General features: G+C 44.6%; 1 protein-coding gene across 4 annotated transcripts in view; it reads left to right on the top strand.

Moving 5' to 3' along the window:
- Positions 1-24,684, top strand: part of LOC116981212 (ectonucleoside triphosphate diphosphohydrolase 4-like) — a 46,361-nt gene that overhangs the window by 8,934 nt on the left and 12,743 nt on the right. For all 4 annotated transcript variants that reach the window (XM_033034056.1, XM_033034059.1, XM_033034058.1 and 1 more), the window contains exons 4-8: positions 13,039-13,244; positions 15,787-15,937; positions 17,037-17,140; positions 17,970-18,029; positions 23,219-23,373. In XM_033034056.1, coding sequence (XP_032889947.1) covers positions 13,039-13,244; positions 15,787-15,937; positions 17,037-17,140; positions 17,970-18,029; positions 23,219-23,373 — 676 coding nt within the window. The remainder of the gene's footprint in view (positions 1-13,038; positions 13,245-15,786; positions 15,938-17,036; positions 17,141-17,969; positions 18,030-23,218; positions 23,374-24,684) is intronic.

The raw sequence follows: 24,684 nt of genomic DNA, 5'->3' as shown, positions 1-24,684 counted from the left end.
TAGCCAGTGGCAGACGGGGTCTAAAAATATTGGTTGCCTGGAGACAAAGGGGGCCCATTTCATCAGGGGCCCACTTGATATACGGGGTCCACTTCATCTGGGGCCCACTTGATATAGGGGGCCCACTTCATCAGGGGCCCACTTGATATAGGGGGCCCACCTCATCAGGGGCCCACTTGATATAGGGAGCCAACTTCATCAGGGGCCCACTTGATATAGGGGGCCCACTTCATCAGGGGCCCACTTGATATAGGGGGCCCACTTCATCAAGGGCCCACTTGATATAGGGGGCCCACTTCATCAGGGGCCCACTTGCCATCGGGCAAGCTGACACCCTGGCCAGTCCGCCACTGGTGCTAGCTATTTATCTGAACAGCCACAGTTTGTACAGAGAAGTTGTTCCCAAAGTGGTGTTACTGAAGGTTCCATGATTTGAAAGCAGATAATGACAAATGTTTCTGAGTCAATTGTGCTACTTTTGCCATTCTGCACCACTTATTACTTTATGACTGGAGGCCACAGTCTCAGAATAAAAGAACGTACCTTTAAAAAGGAGATGAGAAGGAATTTATTTAGTCAGAGGGTGGCAAGTCACTGGCACTGGTATACTGCACTGGTCAGAATGCATTTAGAGAATTGTGAGCAGTTTTGGGCCCCACATGTGAGGAAGAGTTGGCGAGCGTCCAGAGGAGGTTTTCGAGAATTATCCCAGGAATGAGTGGGTTAACATATGATGAGCGTTGGATGGCACTGGGCCTGTACTCGAGTGTAGAAGGATGAGAGGACACCTCATTGAAACTCACTGAACAATGACAGGCCTGGATAGAGTGGATGCGGAGAGGATGTTTCTACTAGTGGGAGAGATTAGGATCTAATGTCATAGCCTCAGAATAAAAGGACGTACATTTAGAAAGGAGATGAGGAATTTATTTTGTCAGAAGGTAGTGAATCTGTGGAATTCATTCCCACAGATGACCGTGGAGGCCAAGTCAATGGATATTTTTAAGGTGGAGATTGACAGATTCCTGATGAGTATGGGTGTCGGGGGTTATGGGGTTGAGAGGGAAAGATAGATCAGCCATGATTGAATGGCGGAGTAGACTTGATTGGCCGAATGGCCTAATTTTGCCCCTTTAATTTACGAATTTATGATCTTATAACATTATCTGGAGCTGACATTAATAATTCTTTGCGAAGATTTGACAAACACGTTAGATTTAAACCCACTTGGTGAGATAATAATGCAATGCACATTCCATGTCCCTTCACTTCATTACACAAGGTATAAAACTAATTGTGTTAAATATTTATATCCAATTATGTTCAACATTTACATAGCTCAATCCTGGTTCTCATTAATGTATTGAATCAGTTGTTCCCTACCATCGTCAAAATGACCAATTCTAATATAGTGAACATGCTAGATGGCAGAATTGTGAAAACATGGAAATATAAATTGGGTTTAAAAACAAATCTCTCCATCCTTATCCCAAAGTTTCGAAGGAAGTTTCGAAGTTTCGAAGGCCTGTTTCCGTGCTGTAATTGTTATATGGTTATATCCAGTGGAAGTGGTGGCGGCAGGTTCGTTGGTATCATTTAAAAATAAATTGGATAGGCATATGGATGAGATGGGAATGGAGGGTTATGGTATGAGTGCAGGCAGGTGAGACTAAGGGGAAAAAGTTGTTCGGCACGGACTTGTAGGGCCGCGATGGCCTGTTTCCGTGCTGTAATTGTTATATGTTATATGGTTATAAGTCACAGTATACTCTGACCTCTTCAGAGAATTGCATACACGGAGCTTGCAGGCTGTCCTGGTAGTTGAGATGTAGGCATCAAGAGGCTCTACGATTAAATATGAACTATTATCAGTTCCTCCGCTCTTGCAAAAGGGGTGGCCTATTTTTGGGTCTGTTGAATTAGTATGTCGAAAACATTTCCTTGTGCAATCTGCACACATTGTGCTCCGCCACTCATTTTCTTTTGCAACTCTTGACAGTTTATGTACAAGCTCAATTTATAGCTCCATCTGACAGTGACCTTCTTGCATTGCCTTGATGGGAATGGTTTCCTCCTATTGAAGGCAGCTCCATGCCTTGCATACTATGGGAAAAAACAGTACCAGTTCAGTCTTGAGTACAGGACATGCTTACTTCATATTTTCAGCAATGACTGATGCCCAACTGTTTTGATAACCATCTTTCTTTTAGCCTTCATTTTTTTTTTCTATTTTAAGATTTTTATCCTCTCTTTCCCATCCTCTTCCCCCTTACTGTACGTTATTTAGTAAATTTGCAATCTATCAACTTCAGAGCTATTCTCCAAGGCTACAGCATTGCACTTTCTCAATTGTTATTTTTTTTCCCCCATTAGCAAAACTTTCATTATAAATATTCCCAAGCTAAAGAAAAAGTAGAGCTTTTCTATTTCAATCCTTGTTGGTTTGGAGATACAGCACGGAAACAGGGCCTTTGACCCACCAAGTCCACACCGATCATCGATCACCCGATCAAATTATTTCTATGTTATCCCACTTTGGCATCCACTCCCTACACGTAAGAGGCAATTTACAGCAGCTAAACAGTACTTTTTGAGCTGTGGGAGGAAACTGGAGCATCCAGAGGAAGCCCCTGAGGTCAGAGGGAGAAGGTGCAAATTCCCCCCAAGTTTCTGACGTTGTGAGGCGGCAGCACTCTCACCTGATTGAAGCCAATTTATAAATTGACTGGGAAAACCAACATGGGATATTCATCCCCACAGTCATGCCACTCTTAAACTGTTTACCCACCCACTTAATCAGCAAGAGCTCCACTATCTTGAGAGTTCTTTAAGGAAAGAATGACCATTGGCATCATTTTTGGTTGCGTTGCACAGCATCAAAGAGGGCAAGATCCGTGGCCCTTCAGGTGTGGTGGATAGTGGGGCCTTCTTGAATCGCTGCAATCCTTTTGAAGGTTTCCAGAAAGTTGTTGCTCAAGTTTCAGAAATTCAATCACTGATGAAGAAGGAAATGCAGTATCATCCCAAGTGATACCTGTCTTGGAATATATGAGGCAGTGTTCCCAAGTAATTGCTGAAACAAGGAACTGCACATGATGGTTTACAACAACAAAAAAGACACAGAGTGCTGGAGTAAGTCAGCCTGTCCGGCAGCATCTCCAGCGAACACGGATAGGAGACATGTCAGGTCAGGATCCTTCTTCAGACTGATTGTGGATTGTAACCATCCATTGTCACCCATCCACGTTCTCCAGAGGTGCTGCCTGGCCTGCTGAGTTACTCCAGAACTTTGTGTCAAGATTGACTGGCAATTAATTCTAAAAGGGTTGATGGTGGATATGCAATGGAAGACATTTAAAGACTGCATGGATGAACTACAAAAATTGTTCATCCCAGTTTGGCAAAAGAATAAATCAGGGAAGGTAGTACATCCGTGGATAACAAGGGAAATCAGGGATAGTATCAAAGCGAAGGATGATGCGTACAAATTAGCCAGAAAAAGCAGCATACCGGAGGACTGGGAGAAATTCAGAGACCAGCAGAGGAGGACAAAGGGCTTAATTAGGAAAGGAAAAATAGATTATGAAAGAAAATTGGCAGGGAACATAAAAACTGACTGCAAAAGTTTTTATAGATATGTGAAAAGAAAGAGATTAGTTAAAACAAATGTAGGTCCCTTGCAGTCAGAAACAGGTGAGTTGATCATGGGGAACAAGGATATGGCGGACCAATTGAATAACTACTTTTGTTCCGCCTTCACTAAGGAAGACATAAATAATCTGCCGGAAATAGCAGGGGACCGCGGGTCAAAGGAGTTGGAGGAATTGAGTGAAATCCAGGTTAGCCGGGAAGTGGTGTTGGGTAAATTGAATGAATTAAAGGCCGATAAATCCCCAGGGCCAGATAGGCTGCATCCCAGAGTACTTAAGGAAGTAGCTCCAGAAATAGTGGATGCATTAGTAATAATCTTTCAAAACTCTTTAGATTCTGGAGTAGTTCCTGAGGATTGGCGGGTAGCAAACGTAACCCCACTTTTTAAGAAGGGAGGGAGAGAGAAAACGGGGAATTACAGACCAGTTAGTCTAACATCGGTAGTGGGGAAACTGCTAGTCAGTTATTAAAGATGGGATAGCAGCACATTTGGAAAGTGGTGAAATCATTGGACAAAGTCAGCATGGATTTACAAAAGGTAAATCATGTCTGACGAATCTTATAGAATTTTTCGAGGATGTAACTAGTAGCGTGGATAGGGGAGAACCAGTGGATGTGGTGTATCTGGACTTCCAGAAGGCTTTCGACAAGGTCCCACATAAGAGATTAGTATACAAACTTAAAGCACACGGCATTGGGGGTTCAGTATTGATGTGGATAGAGAACTGGCTGGTAAACAGGAAGCAAAGAGTAGGAGTAAACGGGTCCTTTTCACAATGGCAGGTAGTGACTAGTGGGGTACCGCAAGGCTCAGTGCTGGGACCCCAGCTATTTACAATATATATTAATGATCTGGATGAGGGAATTGAAGGCAATATCTCCAAGTTTGCGGATGACACTAAGCTGGGGGGCAGTGTTAGCTGTGAGGAGGATGCTAGGAGACTGCAAGGTGACTTGGATAGGCTGGGTGAGTGGGCAAATGTTTGGCAGATGCAGTATAATGTGGATAAATGTGAGGTTATCCATTTTGGTGGCAAAAACAGGAAAGCAGACTATTATCTAAATGGTGGCCGACTAGGAAAAGGGGAGATGCAGCGAGACCTGGGTGTCATGGTACACCAGTCATTGAAAGTAGGCATGCAGGTGCAGCAGGCAGTGAAGAAAGCGAATGGTATGTTAGCTTTCATAGCAAAAGGATTTGAGTATAGGAGCAGGGAGGTTCTACTGCAGTTGTACAGGGTCTTGGTGAGACCACACCTGGAGTATTGCGTACAGTTTTGGTCTCCAAATCTGAGGAAGGACATTATTGCCATAGAGGGAGTGCAGAGAAGGTTCACCAGACTGATTCCTGGGATATCAGGACTGTCTTATGAAGAAAGACTGGATAGACTTGGTTTATACTCTCTAGAATTTAGGAGATTGAGAGGGGATCTTATTGAAACTTATAACATTCTTAAGGGGTTGGACAGGCTAGATGCAGGAAGATTGCTCCCGATGTTGGGGGAGTCCAGGACAAGGGGTCACAGCTTAAGGATAAGGGGGAAATCCTTTAAAACCGAGATGAGAAGAACTTTTTTCACACAGAGAGTGGTCTCTGGAACTCTCTGCCACAGAGGGTAGTCGAGGCCAGTTCATTGGCTATATTTAAGAGGGAGTTAGATGTGGCCCTTGTGGCTAAGGGGATCAGAGGGTATGGAGAGAAGGCAGGTACGGGATACTGAGTTGGATGATCAGCCATGATCATATTGAATGGCGGTGCAGGCTCAAAGGGCCGAATGGCCTACTCCTGCACCTAATTTCTATGTTTCTATGTGTCTATCTAAGTAATTGCTGCTCTTTTCCTTGTAATTGTCAGAGTGCTGAATCTGAACATAGAACAGGAGAGCACAGGAACAGGCCCTTCATCACACAATGTCTGTGCTGAACATGATGCCAGGATAAACCAATCTCATCTGCCTGCACATGATCCATTTCCCTCCATTCCCTGTATATCCATGTGCCTATCGTATCTGCCTCTACCACCATCCCTGGCAGCGCGTTCCAGGCACCCACTGCTGATTAAGTGGAGAAAGAAATTTGCCCTGCACTTCTTCTTTAAACGTTTCCCCTCTCATCTTCAAACTATGCTCTCTAGTCTTTGATATTTCCACCATGGGGGAAAGAATATTCTTACTATCAAACTCAAGGAACCTTTGGCAAGTAACTACATTTATTTTTAAGATGATAACGCCAGATAATGCCAGAGTCTGCCATTGAAAGAAGTAAATGTTTAGGATGGTGGATGGGTTACTAAATAAATAAGCTGCTTTATTCTGAACGCTTTCTGATCCTTCAGGACCTGTGTGCGGCTTGAGTGAAAGAGGTTAAGATTGGGAATTCTTCTCATTTCTCGGGTTTACAATCACAATCACAATCGCAATAATACTTTATTAGCTAAGTATGTTTTGCAACATTCGAGGAATTTCATTTGCCAAGTCAGTCATACAATAAAAAGCAACGGAACACACATAACATATTTTAACATGAACACCCGTCAGAGTGACTCTGCCACATTCCTCATTGTGATGGAAGGCGAAAAAAAAGTTCAATCTCTTCCCTTTGCTCACCTGCGGTCGGGAGGCTCGAGCCTTCGTTGACGGGCTGATCTTGACTCCCATAGCCAGCGCCGTTTTGGAATTTGAGGGTGGTGGAGGCCAACTCATTGGGTATTTTTTAAGCAGAGATTGATAGGTTCTTGATTAATAAGGATGTCAAAGGTTACAGGGAGAAGGCAGGAGAATGGGGAGAGGGAAAACTAAATCAGCCATGACACGCTGGGTCAAACGGCCTAAATCTGCTCCTATGTCTTCTGGTCTAAGAAGGTACCATGTTTGTTGTTGGACGGAGCTTCTAATTCTGGCTTAAGAGCGAACTCTGGCCGTGGGAAATGTCGCAGTTTTTGAAATTGGTGTTGTGCATTAAGTAATTGCTTCTGTTGGGGAAGCCATGATGGCTACATTGTTGGCATTCAGCCCTGTGCTCGTCCACAAATTTTACAACAGACTTGCACTGTAAACATCGCCATTATACTTCAGTGTAGACATGAGGTATTGCCATTATTTAACTGTCATTTGCCAGCTTTCCAATTAAATTCTAAATAGTTCTTTACATTTTTAAATAAAAAAACATATCTGCATTCAATGTTTGGTGCACATTTAGTGAGTGTCTGACTTGCTGAATGCACTATTAGTCTGGTCACGCTGTTAAATTGATAACTATACTTTTAGTTTTTACCCCCGTTGGTCTTTGCAAGGTCGTGAGAGTGTTGTCAATGGACATGGAGTATATCGTAGATATATATTAGATTTATGTTATATTAAATAAATTGTAATCAGACTTTTGAGTTCTGCATGGATAGCAGAGGACAATCTTTCAATTGATCTTCTCAATTGGGAAACATTGTTTTGTTTAGTTTTGAGATATAGCGTGGAAACAGGCCCTTTGGCCCACCGGGTTCATGCCAATCAGTGATCTCCACACACTGAGTGTCCTGCAGCTGTCTGTTTTTTTCACTTATTTTTTATTATTTTTAGTACGTTAAAGTGTGTAGTCGGAGGGTCTAATCTTTTTATGTGTGGGGGGTGGTGGGGGGGAAGGGGGAAACTGCTTTTTCAAGTCCCTACCTGGTCGGAGAGGCTGCCTTCCTCCGAGCAGCACCTTCGCCTTGTCCTTGCGGCCTACCAGCGGGTCCTGGAGCGACGTTTCCTGAGGGGACCTGGCCAGAACCTCGGCTTTGGCGGCGGCACAGCACTGGAGCGCTATTGCGGAGCGGGCGATGCCTTTCCTGGGTCGCCGCGCTGGAACTCCAGTATGCTGGGACCGCCGATGAAAACATTGTGGAGCCGCGGTTCTGTGGAGCGGCCAGCTGCGGCGCTGAACTTTACATCCTTTACTCTCGCCGAGATCGCCAGTGTGTGGAGCTCCGTCAAACGCGGTCTGTTGGCTTGGAAGCCGCGGTCTCCGGTAAGAAGGCAGCCGTTCCTGGCACCCCAAGCCGCTGAGGGTTCTCCCGACGCCGGAGCACCATCACCCAGCGAGAACATCGGGCGCCGTGGCGGCGACTGTGGAGGCCTCAATAGGCCCGACTCTGGGTGGACAAGAGGATGGGGACTGGACTTTGTGCCTTCCCCCACAGTGGGAACCACTGTGGGGGGAATGTTTTTGTCTTTTGGTGTTGAACTTCTTGAATGCTATGTTGTATTTTTATTAGTGTGCTGCAAGGACATCTGAATTTCCCCTGAATAAGGGGATTAATAAAGTAAATCTAATCTAATTAACACTATCCTACACTAGGGACAATTTGCAATTTTATTAAAGCGAATTAGCTTACAAACCTGTACGTCTTTGGAGTGTGGGAGGAAACTGGAGATCCCGGAGAAAACCCATGTAGGTCACAGGGAAAACGTACAAACTCCGCACAGACAGCACCTGTAGTCAGGATCAAGCTCTGGTGCTGTAAGGCAGCAACTCTACTGCTGTGCCACCGTGCCACCCTTTGAACCAGTGTCATGGAAAACAGCTGCCAAGATCGAAAATGATGAGAGAAAAACAATTAGGCTGATATCAAAAGTCTAAATGCACCAAGCTTGTATTATAAATGGCCACAGGTTTTAGAAGGTGGTAAAAGAGCGTTCAGAAAGATGAAACAGGTGACCAGGGCCCATGATTATAGCACAGTACAGGGGAATATATTTAGAAACACAAGGAACTGCAGATGCTGGAATCTTGAGTGGGTCGGGCAGCAGGCCAAACTGAAACGTCGCCACAGATTTTTGACTGACCCGCTGAGTTACTCCACTTTCCACAAGTATATTTAGAAGTTGAGTAACAGATGGAAAATGTTATTAAGCTGGAATGGGTGCAGGGAAGATTTACCACGATGTTGAGCAATCTCGAACTTTATTCCTTGGAGCGCAGGAGGTTGAGGGATGATCTTATAGAGATGTACAGAACCCCATGAGCAGAATAGATTGTGTAAACACCCAAAGTAGGGGAATCGAGAACCAGAGGACATAGCTTTAAGGTGAGAGGGATAAAGATTTAATAGGAACCTGAGGGGTAACCTTTTTACACAAAGGTAATGAGTGTATTGAACGAGTTGCCAGTGAAGCTAGTTGAGGCAGATATTATTACAATGCTTAAGAAACATTTAGACTGGAACATGGATAGGAAAGGTTTAGAAGGATATGGGCCAATCGCAGGCTGGTGGGACTAGTGTAGATGGGATCTGTTTGTTGGTGTAGACAAGTTGGACTGAGGGGCCTGTTTCCAATCTATATGAATCTATGACTCAAGAACAGTAAGTTTAATGGCAGAAGCGGGAGGATCAGGGCTGAGACAAACCTTTCTTTACGTTTTGAAATAATTAAAAACAGAGAAATGCCCCTTGCAAATTTCCTTAACAGTCTCTTTAGGATTTACAAGGTTTTCCTTTTGCTGTGCTCCCTTTATAACCTTCAAAATCTGAACTGAGAAGCAAAATGACCAATTGAATTGATTATTCTTGGTTGTTTGCTAATGTACGCCACACTTAACACTACTTTGCTCTTTAAGTGTTCTCTGATGGACTAGGCACTTTGTTGTATAACGGTCCTTCAGTCCTCATGTGCGATAATTTGGCCAAATTGAAGGAAAATTTGGAGATAAGGTCTGTCTCCTTGCACATAATGTGATTTGCTTGAATACTGAACGACATCTTGTGACCAAAGAGTATAGAATTTCTCATGCAGCAACAGGAAAGTGAAATTTCTGCTTACACAAACAAATTATGTTGAGCATAAACACTGTTACCAGTGAATACACACTCAATTTCTAATGATCTAATGAGAGTAATCGGAAGCAATTCCTCCTCATTTTGCAGTCTGCCGGCAACAGATACTAATTAACGTGGCGTTGAACCAACAACTTAGAGAGGCAAGATAGGCTTTGGTTGAAATTCGATACAAGTGGCGCAGTAATTTAGTTCTTGGAAAAGGGCTGCGGACAACTAGTTACCCGATGACACCACTTACTAATGCAAACGCTGTCAATCTTTGGAGATTTAAACTTATTATCCCCATAAGCAATATTCAATATCAATTTTTGTCTAGTTAATAAAAACCCTTCAGAAGCTGTTATCTTGATGGCTGCATTGACAGGGACTCATTACACACCGCCTTCTCAATTTTGTGCATCAAAGTGCTCCTCAGAGGAGATGTACTTGCAAACCCCCATTTTCTAAGCACTTTAAGCCCAGGAACAGTTTCCACGGTCCTTTGATTTTGCTGTAGCTACAGCTATTCCACAAACCACGCACCATAACCATCTTCTTGGTATCCAGCACAGATATGTGATGTTTCGAATCGGAATCCTTCTTTTTTCTATTAACTATAAAGTCTCCATGTATGACATCCAGTCTGTCAGTGGAATCTTAATAGAGTCTCTTATTTATTTTTTCCCATTAAACAGGGAATTGACTGAGATGAAACTGAAATATGCACACTGGTTTGATGCATTATCCTTACTTAATGATGTTCAAAGAAGTCCTGATATTATCAGAGGTATAGAAAGGATAGATATAATCTTTTCCCCAGGGTGGATGTGTCAAATATCACAGGTCTTACCTTTGAACCGAGAGGAGGAAAGTTCAAAAGAGATATTTATATTTTAGAGATACAGCATGGAAACGGTCTCCTTGGCTCACCGAGTCCTCGCTGACCAGTGATCACCCCATACACTAGAACTATCCTACACACTACGGACAATTTACAGAAGCCAATTAACCTACAATTATGAGCTAATAAATTTATGAAAACATCAGGGAGATGGAACCTTTGGGGAGATCCTGGAAGGAATACTAGATTCTGAATCCAGTGACAAGCTCTACAAACTCTGGATTCTGATTTGGTCACCTACAGCTAATATCTTCTAATCCAGAGAGCATTCTAGTATTAGAAATATAGCGCGGAAACAGGCCCTTCGATCCACCGAGTCCGCACCGACCAGCGATCACCTTGTACACATATCTACACACTAGGGTCAATTTTACAATTGCCAAAGCCAATTAACCTATAAACCTATACGTCTTTGGAGTGTGTTAGGAAACAAGAGCACCCAGAGGACCCCAAAGTGGCCAAGGAGAATAAACTCCCCATACAGCGAGCACCCGAGTTCAGGATTGGACCTGGGTCCCTGGCGCTGTAAGGCAGCAACTCCACTGCTGTGCCACTGTGCCGCCCTTGTTGAACTTCTGCATCCTCTCCAAAGCTTCTACAACCTTCCTGTAATGGGACGATCAGAATTGCGTGCAATTCTGATGAGAAGCAGGAATGTGGAGTTGAGGTTACAATCACTTCAGCCATAGGTAGACAAAGATGCTGGAGAAACTCAGCGGGTGAGGCAGCATCTATGGAGTGAAGGAATAGGTGACGTTTCGGGTCGAGTCCCTTCAGACTGATGTTGGGGGGGGGAGAAGAAAGGAAGAGGCGGAGAGTAGGCTGTGGGAGAGCTGGGAAAGGGTGGGGAAGGAGGGTGAAGGCAAGGATTACCTGAAATTGGAGATCAATGTTCATACCGCTGGGGTGTAAACTACCCAAGTGAAATATGAGGTGCTGCTCCTCCAATTTGCGGTGGGATTCACTCTGGCCATGGAGGAGGCCCAGGACAGAAAGGACGGATTGGGAATGGAAGGAGGAGTTGAAGTGCTGGGCCACCGGGAGATCAGGTTGGTTAATGCAAACTGTGTGGAGGTGTTGGGCGAAGCGATCGCCAAGCCTGCGCTTGGTCTCACCGATGTAGAGCAGTTCAACCATGATCTCTTTTGAATGGGATATTAAGCTCAAGGGGACAAATGGCATTGTCCTGCTCCTAATGTACATGTGTTTGCCATACCAATTGACAGATGTCAACTAGTAGCCAAGCTGCGATGAAATATTGTTGTTATCTTGCCACATAGAATCATACAACGCAGAACTAGGTCTTTTATACCATCAGAATCATTTTTGAAAGCCAATTAATCCCACTCCCACAGCTTTCTTCCACAGCCCTGCAAATTCTTCCCTGTCAAATTCTCCCTTTTGAAAATGCATTTCGCCATCAATGGAAATGCAGTGCAGACAATGCTGGCAGTGTTTCCCAGTGCTGCCCTTGATCTTATGATTGCCGTCAGCATCTGCGTTATTTTTGATTGTTAATTCTGAAGTCTGTTAACCAGATCGTTCCCATGAACTGTCAACCTTCGTTTTCAAGGCTGATGGAAACTGGCAGCCGATCAAGGGCTCTTTTCATATCCAGCCTGACACCGCGTGTTTGAAGTCCAGATTATTCTATTTATATTGCTTTAATCAAATTGCCAGGACGTGTATATTAAACATGTTTTTTTTTCCATTTTCAAACTTTAGATAAGAAACGGCTGATGATGTTAGGATTGTTTTGGGTTCAGCTTCTACCAGTTCAAACTTTCTCGGCACTCTCCACTAATTTGCAGGACTTTGCCCCAACTCCTGAAAACTGCCGTAAGCCGCCACCCATACCTTTTTTTGCACTAGTGCGCAGGTCAGATCAGACCCTCGCTTCTGAAGAAGGATTCCAACCCCATACGTCACCCATTCCTTTTTTTCCAGAGTTGCTGCCTGACCTGCTGAGTCGCTCCTGCACTTTGTGCCTATCTTCGGTATAAACCAGCTTCTGCAGTTCCTTCCCCCACTTACCTTTCCTCTCACTTACTCCAAAATAGTTCCATGGGGTGCCACATGCACAGTGGTGTTTTGATGTCACCTCAAACGGGGCTGTGCAGACATGGCCGAGGAGAGTGATCTGTAGTTGCTTGCGGTGACTCTCTGTAAGCAAGTAGAAGAACGCTACGATCATTGTATGTTGAAATCTTTGTTCTATAAAATGACCTGGCTTTCCTCCATTCCTCCACCTTGTACTAAATATTATTCACGTTTTTCCTGTATCTGTACACTGTGGATGGCGTGATTGTAAACATGTATAGTCTTTTTGCTGACTAGATAGAACGTAACAAAATAGCTTTTCACTGTACCTCGGTAAATGTGACAATAAACTAAACTCTGATTCAAGGAAGAAAGACAGGTGCCAGGATGAAATGTTGGAGCAACCCAGGCAAAATTAACAGTAACAATGACCAAAAATGTTCAATTTTAATTGGATTGTCGTACGTGAAGGCATTTCAACCAAGAGTGATGCTGCTAACTAGAAATTATTTTGAATCTCAAAAGAGGGTTAATATAAATGGCGATATCAATGTTAATATGAACGGCAATTAGATCCACATGACATTGTACCGTTAACGTGCTGCTGATAATGGTATCGATTGAGCTAATTGTTGTCCTTCTACCTCTTGCACAGGTACATGGCCAGAATCGAAGACATGGAACCTACAGATACCAATGACGCTGCGCTAAACTATGGGGTGGCGATAGACTGTGGAAGCAGTGGGTCCCGGGTGTTTGTGTACTTTTGGCCTCGCCACAATGGAAATCCCCACGATCTCCTCAACATCAGGCAGATGAAAGACAAGAACAGGACTCCGGTGGTGAAGAAAATCAAACCAGGTAATGGCAAAGACTAGAGGGCATAGCTTTAACGTAAGGGGGAGAAAGTTTAAAGACTTCAGACTTTACGGATACGGTGTGGAAATTGTATCTCCTTTTGGCCCACCAAGCCTGCGCCGACCAGCGATCACTCCGTACATTAATTCTATCCTACACACTAGGGACAATTTACAACTTACAGAAGCCAATTAACCTACAAACCTGCATGCCTTTGGAATGTGGGAAGAAATCAGAGCTGGAGAAAACCCATGCGGTCACAGGAACACACAAACTCCATACAGCAGTACCTGTAGTCCGGATCGAACCATGGTCTCTGGCGCTGTAAGGTAGCAACTCTACCGCTGTGCCAATGTGCTGCCCTGAAGAAGATATTCTTGTGTCAAGTTTTTTTTTTTTACACAAGAGTGCTGGGAGCCTGGAAAGTGTTGTTGGGGGTAATGATGGAGGCAGAAACAATAGTGGCATTTAAAATGTCGCCTCACCCGGCCAAGACACCACATTTTATGGGGGACTTCCGGGGGTGGGGGGGGAATTACAATTGCACTCTCATAATTTTGTCCGGATTAAGGATGTGCCAGACCGGCAGTTGCTGGAAAATCGATGGTGAACCTGTATTGATGTTTACTCCAAGGTATTGATTGTGCCATCGTATCTAAGATTGCAAATTCAGGAACGGGTTTTGTTACATTGCACCGCTATAGCTTCCTCTGGCGACTTGTTCCATGTACTCACCACCCTCAACATGAAATAATTGCCCATTGCATCCCTATTTCCCCCCTGCCCCCCCCTCCTCACCTTAAATTGTCGAGAAGTGTTGGAACACAGCTGAAGCTCTCTCCGTTTCACTAATAATTCATCTCGTGAAGTGGTGGGGAAGTCAGCGAAATGAAAGGGTGTTCTCCTATTTCCTGGGTGTATTGTGTGTGTTCGTAACTGGACCGAGGCTACAGAGCTCGACAATGAAACCGGTCAGTTACAGCATGTTGAATTTGACTGAATTCTCTTCCCAGTAAATAACTTGAGTTCAACGCTGTGGAGCTCTGCTGCCTCCCTCTGGTTAGCAACCTACATTGAAACTTCACATCGATACAGTTTTAATGCCACCATGAGTGAATAAAAGCAGCATGCTGAAGAAACAGCGAGTCAGGCAGCAACTGTGGAGGGAAATAGACCGATGATGTTTCGGTCGGGCCCCTTTCCGGCATCTCCAGTCTCCTTTTAGTGCAGTCATGTTAAGATTCTACCAGGTTGATCCATTACGGTCTTGCTGGCCTGATACTGTTTGTTCCATGTCCGCAGAAGTTAATACTAAATTAACGCAATATATTAAAGCAGTAATGCAATATTAATGCAATATAACTAAACTAACCCCACAGGGCTGTTCTGTACAATATAAAAGTAGTAGAACACAAAGAGTGGGAGTAACTCAGCGGGTCTTGCAGCATGTCTGGAGGACACTGATAGGCAATGTTTTGGGTCAGGACTCTTCTTCAGACTGATTGTAAAGGGGAGAAAGCTGGAAGAGAGCGGAGGGGGGGGGGGGGGGGTGCAGACAACGCTTGGCAAGTGATAAGTGGATACAGTTAAGGGGGTTCTGTCATGCCTATCAACTGCAATGTTGCTAGCCCAATGCTGTTTGTGCCATATATGATTAAACAAATGCTAAATGAGTCATACAGGGCTATTCTGTGCCATATAAAGACAGGTTTGTTCCCCAGAAATAACCCCTTTTCCGTTAAAGTGCTGCTGCAGCTGGCACTAACTGACTCAATACAGATTTGCCAATTATGTAGATCCAATAAACTGCAGATGTGGGATTATAATAAAAAAAAGACAAAGTGGTGGTGTAACTCAGCGGGTCAGGCAGCATCTCTGGAGACCATGGACTATTCCTCCAGTTTGTGTGTGGCCTCACTCTTGCCCTAAACGCACACTGGAGGAACAGCACATTTTATACCACTTGGGTAGCTCACAACCCAATGGTATGAACATTGAATTCTCCAATTTTAGGTGACCTCTGACGAATGCCCCCTTACCCTTTCTCCCCCTCAACCGCTCCCCCGCCCCCCATTCTCCCTCCGCCTTCCCCCCCCCCCCATTAGACTTGCACCTATTTCTCCACCCCCCCCCCCCCCACCCTTCCCCCTCTACTTTCATCCCCTCTGGCTTCACGATCCGCAACTCCTTAAACTTGTCTCACACCTGTTCTTATCTCTGGCCTATGGTCCAACCATCTGCCTGTCAAAACCTCCATCGCCTTTGTTGACCGATTTCCTGCCACGCTTCGTCCTGCCTCTCCACTTTTCCAGCTTTCTTCCCACTCACCCACCACCCCCCTCCTCCTCCAATCAGTCTGTTAAAGGGTCCTGGCCTGAAACAGCCCGAGATGCTGCCTGACCCGCTGTGTTGCTCCAGTACTTTTTATCGTTTTGCAGCATTGAATATCTTGCGGTTCACTTCTGAATACGTTTGACCTCTTGTTAATGTGTTTTGTAGTATTTAATTGGTATTTAACAATTGTTCATTGCCATTGTTTTTCCAGGTATTTCATCCCTGGCCTCCGCCCCAGATAAAACCATGAATTATCTGCGTCCTCTCCTACACTTTGCCGCTGACCATGTCCCAGTTGCAAAACACAAAGAGACACCATTGTACATCCTGTGTACAGCAGGCATGAGACTTCTACTAGAAAGGTAGAGATTCTGAGTTTACGGGATTTCACTGCATTTCTCTGCAAATTAAATAACAGGTCTTGTTTCAACGTCACATAATGTCAATTGCATAGGTTCTTTATCACATGTATAGAGACGTACAGTGCAATCCATTTTTTGCATACAATTCCGTAAAGTATAGCCATACTCAAGCACAATCCCTCATTAGTACAGACTGTATGGAAATAGTCCACTGAGACTGCATACAAGAGTCGTCTGGTTTTAGTGCCATTTTCAAAGTCCAGTCCGGGCACTTGGCTTCTGAGATGGTGCTCAATCCAGTCTTAAAAAGTATACTAAAAACTACTGTGCAATAGCATGCATGAATGAACATTGAGTCTGTTGCTGGGAAACCTGCAGTTCTGGACAATGTTCTCGGGCTGTTGCTCTTTGGTAGGGTAGGGTTCCATTGATACCACAGTCCTTCAGTATCCAGCCAGAGAGCCATTCCCTATTCAGTCCCATGACATCCCTATCCAATTGCAAATGTGTCAGAGCTGGTAGAGCTGCTGCCTCGCAGTGCCAGAAACCCTCATTCAATCCTAACCTTGGATGCTGTCTGTGTGGAGATTGCACATTCTCCCTGTGACCGCGTGGGTTTCCTCCGGGTGCTCCGGTTTCATTCCCCATCCCAAAGGCATGTGGGTTTGTACGTAAAATTGCCCCTAGTGTGATGGAAGAGGAAGTGAGATAACCTGCCTCTGTAAATTACCCCCTGTGTGTGAGGGAAGAAGAAAGTGGGATAACTAGAATTGGTGTGAACGGGTGATTCAGAGTCAGCATGAACTCCATGCTATATCTTTAAACTAAATTAAACTAGAAACCTGTCTTTTTCTCTCACAAAGGCTTTCTCTGTTCCCCGGTGCACGTGACAATCATACACCTAAACCTATGGCATTAGAGTGGGGGAATGAAATCTTCCACCACGGGAAGCCAGTGGTAACTTATCTTTAAATTACTTGCTCTGGTTTAACCAGGAGGTTTTGCCAGGATGGTTGTCTGCTTCCAAGGTTCCTCTTGAAAGTGACGTAATGTTAGAGGTTAAATTAGATTGGACTTTAAATATATTTCTTCTCCTCAGTCAACGGGGTGCCATTCTCCAGGAGCTCTGCACAAACGTGCCTATCGAATTTGACTTCCTGTTTTCTGAGTCACATGCCGAAGTGATATCTGGTAAACAAGAAGGTGCGTTTCATAGAGTTATAAGGGTGGTGCAGCGGTAGAGTTGCTGCCATACAGGGCCAGAGACCCAGGTTTGATCCTGACCTCGAGTGTTGTCTGTACAGAGTGTGTACTGTGGAAGCTTCAGTATGACAAGGGTTACGATAGCTGTACAGCACAAGGGCCTTTGGACATCCTTTGATAATGCAGCACAAGGTTTTTGATAGGCATCCTTTTACGTACAGCTAGCTGTAACCTAGAGCACAAGGTTCTTGATAGATAATCCTTACAGGAATTAAATACAAGTAAAGGATTGAATAATATGTAGTTTTATTAAAGTAGACATAGTTAATTAATTATTAGTGTTTTTGAGAATGTCTTGTGATTAGAGATTAAAAAAATTAGAGGGTGTGCACGATTTCAAGTGTCAAAATCTGTATAAAAGCTGACAGTTCCGAGTAGAATTTCAGAGCAGTGCGGTAACTGGGACTGTGCCGCTCTACTTGTGTAAATAAAGTGTGTCGGGGAAACGTGCAAGTTGTCAGCGTCCAGTTGATCGGCGAGGACAGTATCCTCTCCTTGTGACTGCGTGGGTTTCCTCCGGGTTCTCCTGATTCTTCATACATCCAAAGGATGTGCGGATTTGTAGATTAATTGGCCTTTATAAATTGCCCCTAATGTGTGGTGGGATAACTAGTCTGTACGGGTGATCAATGGTCAGTGTGGACTTGGTGGGTGGTATCCATGCTGTATCATGTTTCCATGCTGTATCCTTAAACTAAAAGCTGAACTGCTATGATATTTTTTCATTACACATTTCAAGCTTGTGAGTAATATGGAATTATTTTGACAGGGGTCTATGCCTGGATTGGAATCAACTTTGTCCTTGGACGGTTTAACCACATTGAAGATAGTAAGTCGGCCTGTTAATATTGTTATGTTACCAATCCCGCCCAAACTTTGTGTTACAGTGTGCTGTCTTCACCCTCATGTCCACTGACATCTCTCCCCAGTCTGCCTCTATTCACCATCAGTGACAACTTCTATTGTCATTGGCCACAATCTCTTGGCTCCCTTCCTAAACACCATAATAGGGTCACAGGGTCATACAGCATGGAAGCAGGCCCATTGGCCCATGCTGACCAAGATGCCCCATCTACACCAGTACCATTTGCCTGTATTTGGCCCATATCCCTATAAAACCTTCCAATACATGTACCTGTCCAAGTGTTTTTTTAATGCTATTATAGTTCATCCCATATACCCACCACCCTCTGAGTGAAAAAGTTGCCCCTCAGGTTCCTATTATATCTTGTCCCTCTCACCTTAAACCTATGTCCTCTGGGTCTTGATTCCATACCCTGGGTAAAAGATTCTGTGCATTCACCCTATCATTTCCCTTCATTGTTTTGTACACATCTATAAGATCACCCGTCATCCTCCGACGCTCCAAAGAATAAAGTCCTAGCCTGCTCCATCTCTCCCTGTAGCTCAGCTATAACTTGTTAGAATAATTAAGAGGGAAAAAAATACGCTGCATGTCCTAAATCTAAAATACGAATAGAAAATTCTGTAAGTGCCCAGCAGGTCAGGCAGCACCTGTGAAGAGGAAACAGAATTATCGTTCAAGTCATTGACTTGTCTTTACTGACGCTACTGGCATGTAGTGTTGAACTGGATTATTTTACCCGCGATCTGGTTTAGTAAATATGCTAAGACGAATACAACATGTTTCATTCAACAAGTTTATTTTTCACCCTGGGGGACTGACTCTGGTCCGCAACCTGTCACTCCCCAGAGTAAGTACTTTACAATAAGCATAATACAGGTATAAAAGCAGCAGCAAACCGACCACCAGCCCCCCCGCCGCCCGATCCTCCAATCATTTCACAACACGGTATGCGGGCAGAAGCAAAGGCTGGTTCCTCAATAGAAATGACTCATCGCAACCGCATGTTCCATTATTCCAGCTGCAACAGCACCCAGTATTTTTACACTCAACGCTGTAATTTTCCACTGACTTATACAGTTCAAGTCAAGTCAAGTCAAGTTTATTTGTCACATACACATACGAGATATGCAGTGAAATGAAAGTGGCAATGCTCGCGGACTTTTGTGCAAAAAGACAAACAACCAAACAAACTATAAACACAATCATAACACACATATACCTTTACATAATAAATAATGGAAGGAAAAACGTTCAGTAGAGTTAGTCCCTGGTGAGATAGGCGTTTACAGTCCGAATGGCCTCTGGGAAGAAACTCCATCTCAACCTCTCTGTTCTCACCGCATGGTAACGGAGGCGTTTGCCTGACCGTAGCAGCTGGAACAGACCGTTGCAGGGGTGGAAGGGGTCTCTCATGATATTGTTGGCTCTGGAGTTGCACCTCCTGATGTATAGTTCCTGCAGGGGGGCAAGTGAAGTTCCCATAGTGCATTCGGCCGAACGCACTACTCTCTGCAGAGCCTTCTTGTCCTTGGCAGAGCAATTCCCAAACCAGATGGTAATGTTCCCGGACAAGATGCTTTCCACCACCGCTGCGTAGAAGCAATGGAGGATCCTCGGAGACACTCTGAATTTCCTCAATTGCCTGAGGTGGTAAAGGCGCTGCCTTGCCTTACTCACGAGTGCTGAGGCGTGTGATGCCCATGTCATATCCTCGGAGATGTGGACTCCCAGATATTTAAAACAGTTCACCCTATCCACAGGATCCCCATTTATCCTCAATGGAGTGTACGTCCTCGGATGATGTGCCCTCCTAAAGTCCATGATCAGCTCCTTCGTTTTTTTGATGTTCAAGAGGAGGCTGTTATCCTGGCACCAGAGTGCTAGATCAGCCACCTCCTCCCGGTAGGCCTTCTCATCGTTGTCTGAGATCAGGCCCACCACCACAGTGTCATCAGCAAACTTAATTATTGAGTTGGAGCTGAACCTAGCCACACAGTCATGTGTGTACAGGGAGTACAATAAGGGGCTAAGGACGCAACCCTGGGGCGATCCTGTGCTCAGGGTGAGGGACTTCGATGTATTCCCTCCCATCTTGACTACCTGGGGCCTGGCGGTGAGAAAGTCCAGGACCCAGGCACACAGGGAGGTGTTGAGCCCCAATTCCATTAGCTTCCCGGCCAGTCTGGTGGGGACTATCGTGTTGAAGGCTGAACTGTAGTCTATGAACAGCATCCTCATGTAGCCCCCCTTCTGGCTGTCCAGATGGGAGAGAGCGGTGTGCAAGACCTGGGAGACCGCATCGTCCGTGGACCTGTTCGGACGGTATGCGAACTGCAACGGGTCCATGTTCCGAGGGAGGAAGGCGCAGGTGTGTTTCTTCACCAGCCTCTCAAAGCATTTCATGACTACCGAGGTAAGGGCCACCGGACGGTAGTCATTCAGACCAGCTGGGGAGGCATTTTTAGGTACCGGTACAATGATGGATTTTTTGAAGCAGGCAGGGACCACGGACTTGTCCAGGGAGAGGTTGAATAATGTAGTGAGCCTAACTCGTCAGTAGTACGAAGGGACTGCCAGAGATGCTGCCTTTTGAATGCGACTTGCGCTGCATATGCACGTCTTCTTTCATCCTTAAGTCTTTCTGTTCTTGTTTGTCATATGCTTTGATCGGCCACTCCCAACCATTTTCATCTGCAGCCGAAAATTGATCAAACTTTTTGACTTGGGGCCCATATTTTAAGATCGCATGTCGAATTAATTGATAATTCTATCAAGATGATTTTATCCTCGCTAAAAAATTTCCAAGAGGAAATAATTCTGTCCATGGGATGGAAACAGTTAACTTAGTCACTCACTGACTCAATAAACAATAGACAGGAGTAAGCCATTCGGCCCTTCGAGCCAGCACCGCTATTCAATGTGATCATGGCTGATCATCCCCAATCAGTCCCCCGTTCCTGCCTTCTCCCCATATCCCCTGACTCCGCTATCTTTAAGAGCCCTATCTAGCTCTCTCTTGAAAGTATCCAGAGAAACGGCCTCCACCGCCCTCTGAGGCAGAGAATTCCACAGACTCGCCACTCTTTGTGAGAAAAAGTGTTTCCTCGTCTCCTTTCTAAATGGCTTACTCCTTATTCTTAAACTGTGGCCCCTGGTTCTGGACTACCCCAACATCGGGAGCATGTTTCCTGCCTCTAGCGTGCCCAAACCCTTAACAATCTTATATGTCTCAATAAGATGCCCTCTCATCCTTCTAAATTCCAGAGTGTACAAGCCCAGCCGCTCCATTCTCTCAGCATATGACAGTCCCGCCATCCCGGGAATTAACCTTGTAAACCTATGCTGCACTCCCTCAATAGCAAGAATGTCCTTCCTCAAATTAGGGGACCAAAACTGCACACAATACTCCAGGTGTGGTCTCACTAGGGCTCTGTCCAACTGCAGAAGGACCTCTTTGCTCCTATGCTCGACTCCTCTTGTTATAAAGGCCAACATGCCATTTGCTTTCTTCACTGTCTGCTGTACCTGCATCATAGACTGTTGAACAAGGACTCCCAGATCCCGTTGTACTTCCCCTTTTCCCAACTTGACGCCATTTAGATAGTAATCGGCCTTCCTGTTTTTGCTACCAAAGTGGATAACCTCACATTTATCCACATTAAACTTCATCTGCCATGCATCTGCCCACTCCCCCAATCTGTCCAAGTCACCCTGCATTCTCATAGCATCCTCACAGTTCACACGGCCATCCAGCTTTATATCATCTGCAAATTTGCTAATGTTACTTTGAATCCCTTCATCCAAATCATTGGTGTATATTGTAAATAGCTGCGGTCCCAGCACCGAGCCTTGTGGTACCCCACTAGTCACTGCCTGCCATTCTGAAAGGGACCCGTTAATCTCTACTCTTTGTTTCCTATTTGCCAACCAATTTTCTATCCATGTCAGCATTCTACCCCCAATACCATGTGCCCTAATTTTGCCCACTAATCTCCTATGTGGGACTTTATCAAATGCTTTCTGAAAGTCCAGGTACACTACATCCACTGACTCTCCCTTCTCCATTTTCCTAGTTGCACCCTCAAAAAATTCCAGAAGATTAGTCGAGCATGATTTCCCCTTCGTAAATCCACGCTGACTCGGACCGATCCTGTTACTGCTATCCAAATATGCGGCTATTTCATCTTTTATAATTGACTCCAGTATCTTCCCCACCACCGATGTCAGGCTAACTGGTCTATAATTCCGTTTTCTCTCTCCCGCCTTACTTAAAAAGTGGGATAACATTAGCTCCCCTCCTAGCCACAGGAACTGATCCTGAATCTATAGAACATTGAAAAATTATCACCAATGCATCCACGATTTCTAGAGCCACATCCGTAAGTACCCTGGGATGCAGACCATCAGGCCCTGTGGATTTATCAGCCTTCAGTCCCATCTGTCTACTCGCAATGAATATTGCCACGTCACTGAATGCTTCTACCGGTCTACCCATTTGTCCCTTGTGCTGAAAGTTGCACAGCAGCTGCTAGGCTGCGTGTCACTTTGCGTGTAAAAGGGAACTGCAGATGCTGGTTTATACTGAAGATGGACACAAAATGCTGGAGTAATCCAGAGGGTCATGCGGCATCTCTGGGGAAAAAGAATGGGTGATGTTCCGGTCGAGTCTGCAGAACGATCCTATCCTAACTATATTCTGCACTCTTTATCTTCACCATTGCTCTACCTATAAATATTGTATTATCTGATTTGATTGGATAGCATGCAAAACAAATCTTTTCAATGTATCTCGACAATAATAAAACTAAACATAAATACACCACAGAAATTACCTTGTGAGGTGTAAAGTGCTTTAGGGCCTCCCAGGGAATGCGAAAAGGTGTTACAGAAATGTAATGTTTGAGAATGAATGAGTCTGCAGAAGGATTCTGACCTGAAACATCACCTATTCGTTTTCTCCAGAGTTGCTGCCTGACCCACTGAGTTACTCCAGCACTTTGTGTCTATCTTCGGTATCAACCAGCATCTGAAGCACTTGCTACATGAGTAATGTTTATTATTTTTTGTCATCCATCTGTCGGGTTTGTTAAGGCCACCGATCTAATTTTCGCTTGTTTTCTTTTTCTCCCGTTCTCACCTGTTGGTTTCAGATAACGATACCCATGATGCTGTGACTGTGTCCAGCAATCCCAAGAAAGCTTCTGTCATTCGCAAACGGACGGTGGGCATACTCGACATGGGCGGTGCTTCTCTTCAAATAGCTTATGAGGTGGCAAACCCTCTGGTCTTTGCCTCACCGGTGCAGGTCGGCATCTGATTTTACTTTAATTGATCCTAACAATATTAATTGAGGGCACAGCTCACAGTAATACAGAGCATGAGTGACACAAAATGATTTATTGCATTGTCACCAAATGGTAAAGTGAAACAGCTCCAGGGTTATAGTTATACAGCAAGGAAACAGGCTCTTCCATGCCGATCAAGGTGCCCCAGCTAAGCTAGTCCCATTTGCTGGCATTTGGTCAATATCCCTCTCAACCTTTACTGTCCATGTACCTGTTGAAGTATATTTTGAATGCTGTTATAGTGCCTGCCTCAATTATGTCCTCTGGTAGCTTGTTCCATGTACCCTCCACTCTCTGAGTGGACAAAGGTTGCCCCTCAGGTTCTTATTAAATCTTTCCCTTCTTACCTTAAACCTATGTCCTCTTGTTTTTGATTCCACTACCATGGGTAAAAGACTCTATGCATTCTGAGGGCCAATTAACCTACAAGCTTGCATGCCTTTGGGATGTTGGAGGAAACCGGAGCACCTGGAAGAAACAAAAGCAGTCACAGGGATAACATGCAAACTCCACACGGACGGCACCTGAGGTCGAGATCGAACCAGGTCTCTGGCATTGTGACGCAGCTGTGCCTCCCTGTTGATTCACTTTATGATGAGAAATTATGGTCAGGATAATTCCCAACATTTCCATTATAAATCTGAGTTCATAGTCATGCTGAAAATTGCAACTAGTTTCCCCAAGCAATTTCTAGCATAAATATGATCTCAGATTTATAACATAAATGTTGATGATTACTGTGACTGTAGTTTTTCATTGTAAAATGAATCAACAGAACCCTTCTTAAAAAGAGTAACACCTGATTGAAGTATACAAATTTACGAGAGGTACAGATAGGGTAGACAGAACCTTTTTCCGAGGGTGGAAATGTCAAAAACTAGAGTGCATCTCTTCAAAGTGAGTGGGGTAAAGATTAAAGGAGATGTGCAGGGCAAGTTTTTTTACACTCTGTGGTGAGTGCCTAGAACACGCTGCCTGGGGCGGTGAACAATGAAAGTTGCTGATTCTGGTTGCAAAGACTACAAAATCATTCTTTTCCTGGCCACAAAAGACCTCACCTCTGAAAACTATCCAATATATTAAAGGGAAAATATTGTGCTTGGAATCATTTTTAAACACAAAATCCTGGTGTAACTCAGTGGGTCGGGCAGCATCTCAGGCGAGCATGGATAGGTAACATTTTGGGTCGTGACCCTTCTTCAGACTCAAATAAGAATCTGAAGAAGGGTCCCAACCCGACGCTACACCTATCCATGTTCCCCAGAAACCTG

This window comes from Amblyraja radiata, chromosome 15 (genome assembly GCF_010909765.2).
Source record: "Amblyraja radiata isolate CabotCenter1 chromosome 15, sAmbRad1.1.pri, whole genome shotgun sequence".
Taxonomy (NCBI): Eukaryota; Metazoa; Chordata; class Chondrichthyes; order Rajiformes; family Rajidae; genus Amblyraja; species Amblyraja radiata.
This window is presented reverse-complemented; position numbering and strand designations above follow the sequence as displayed.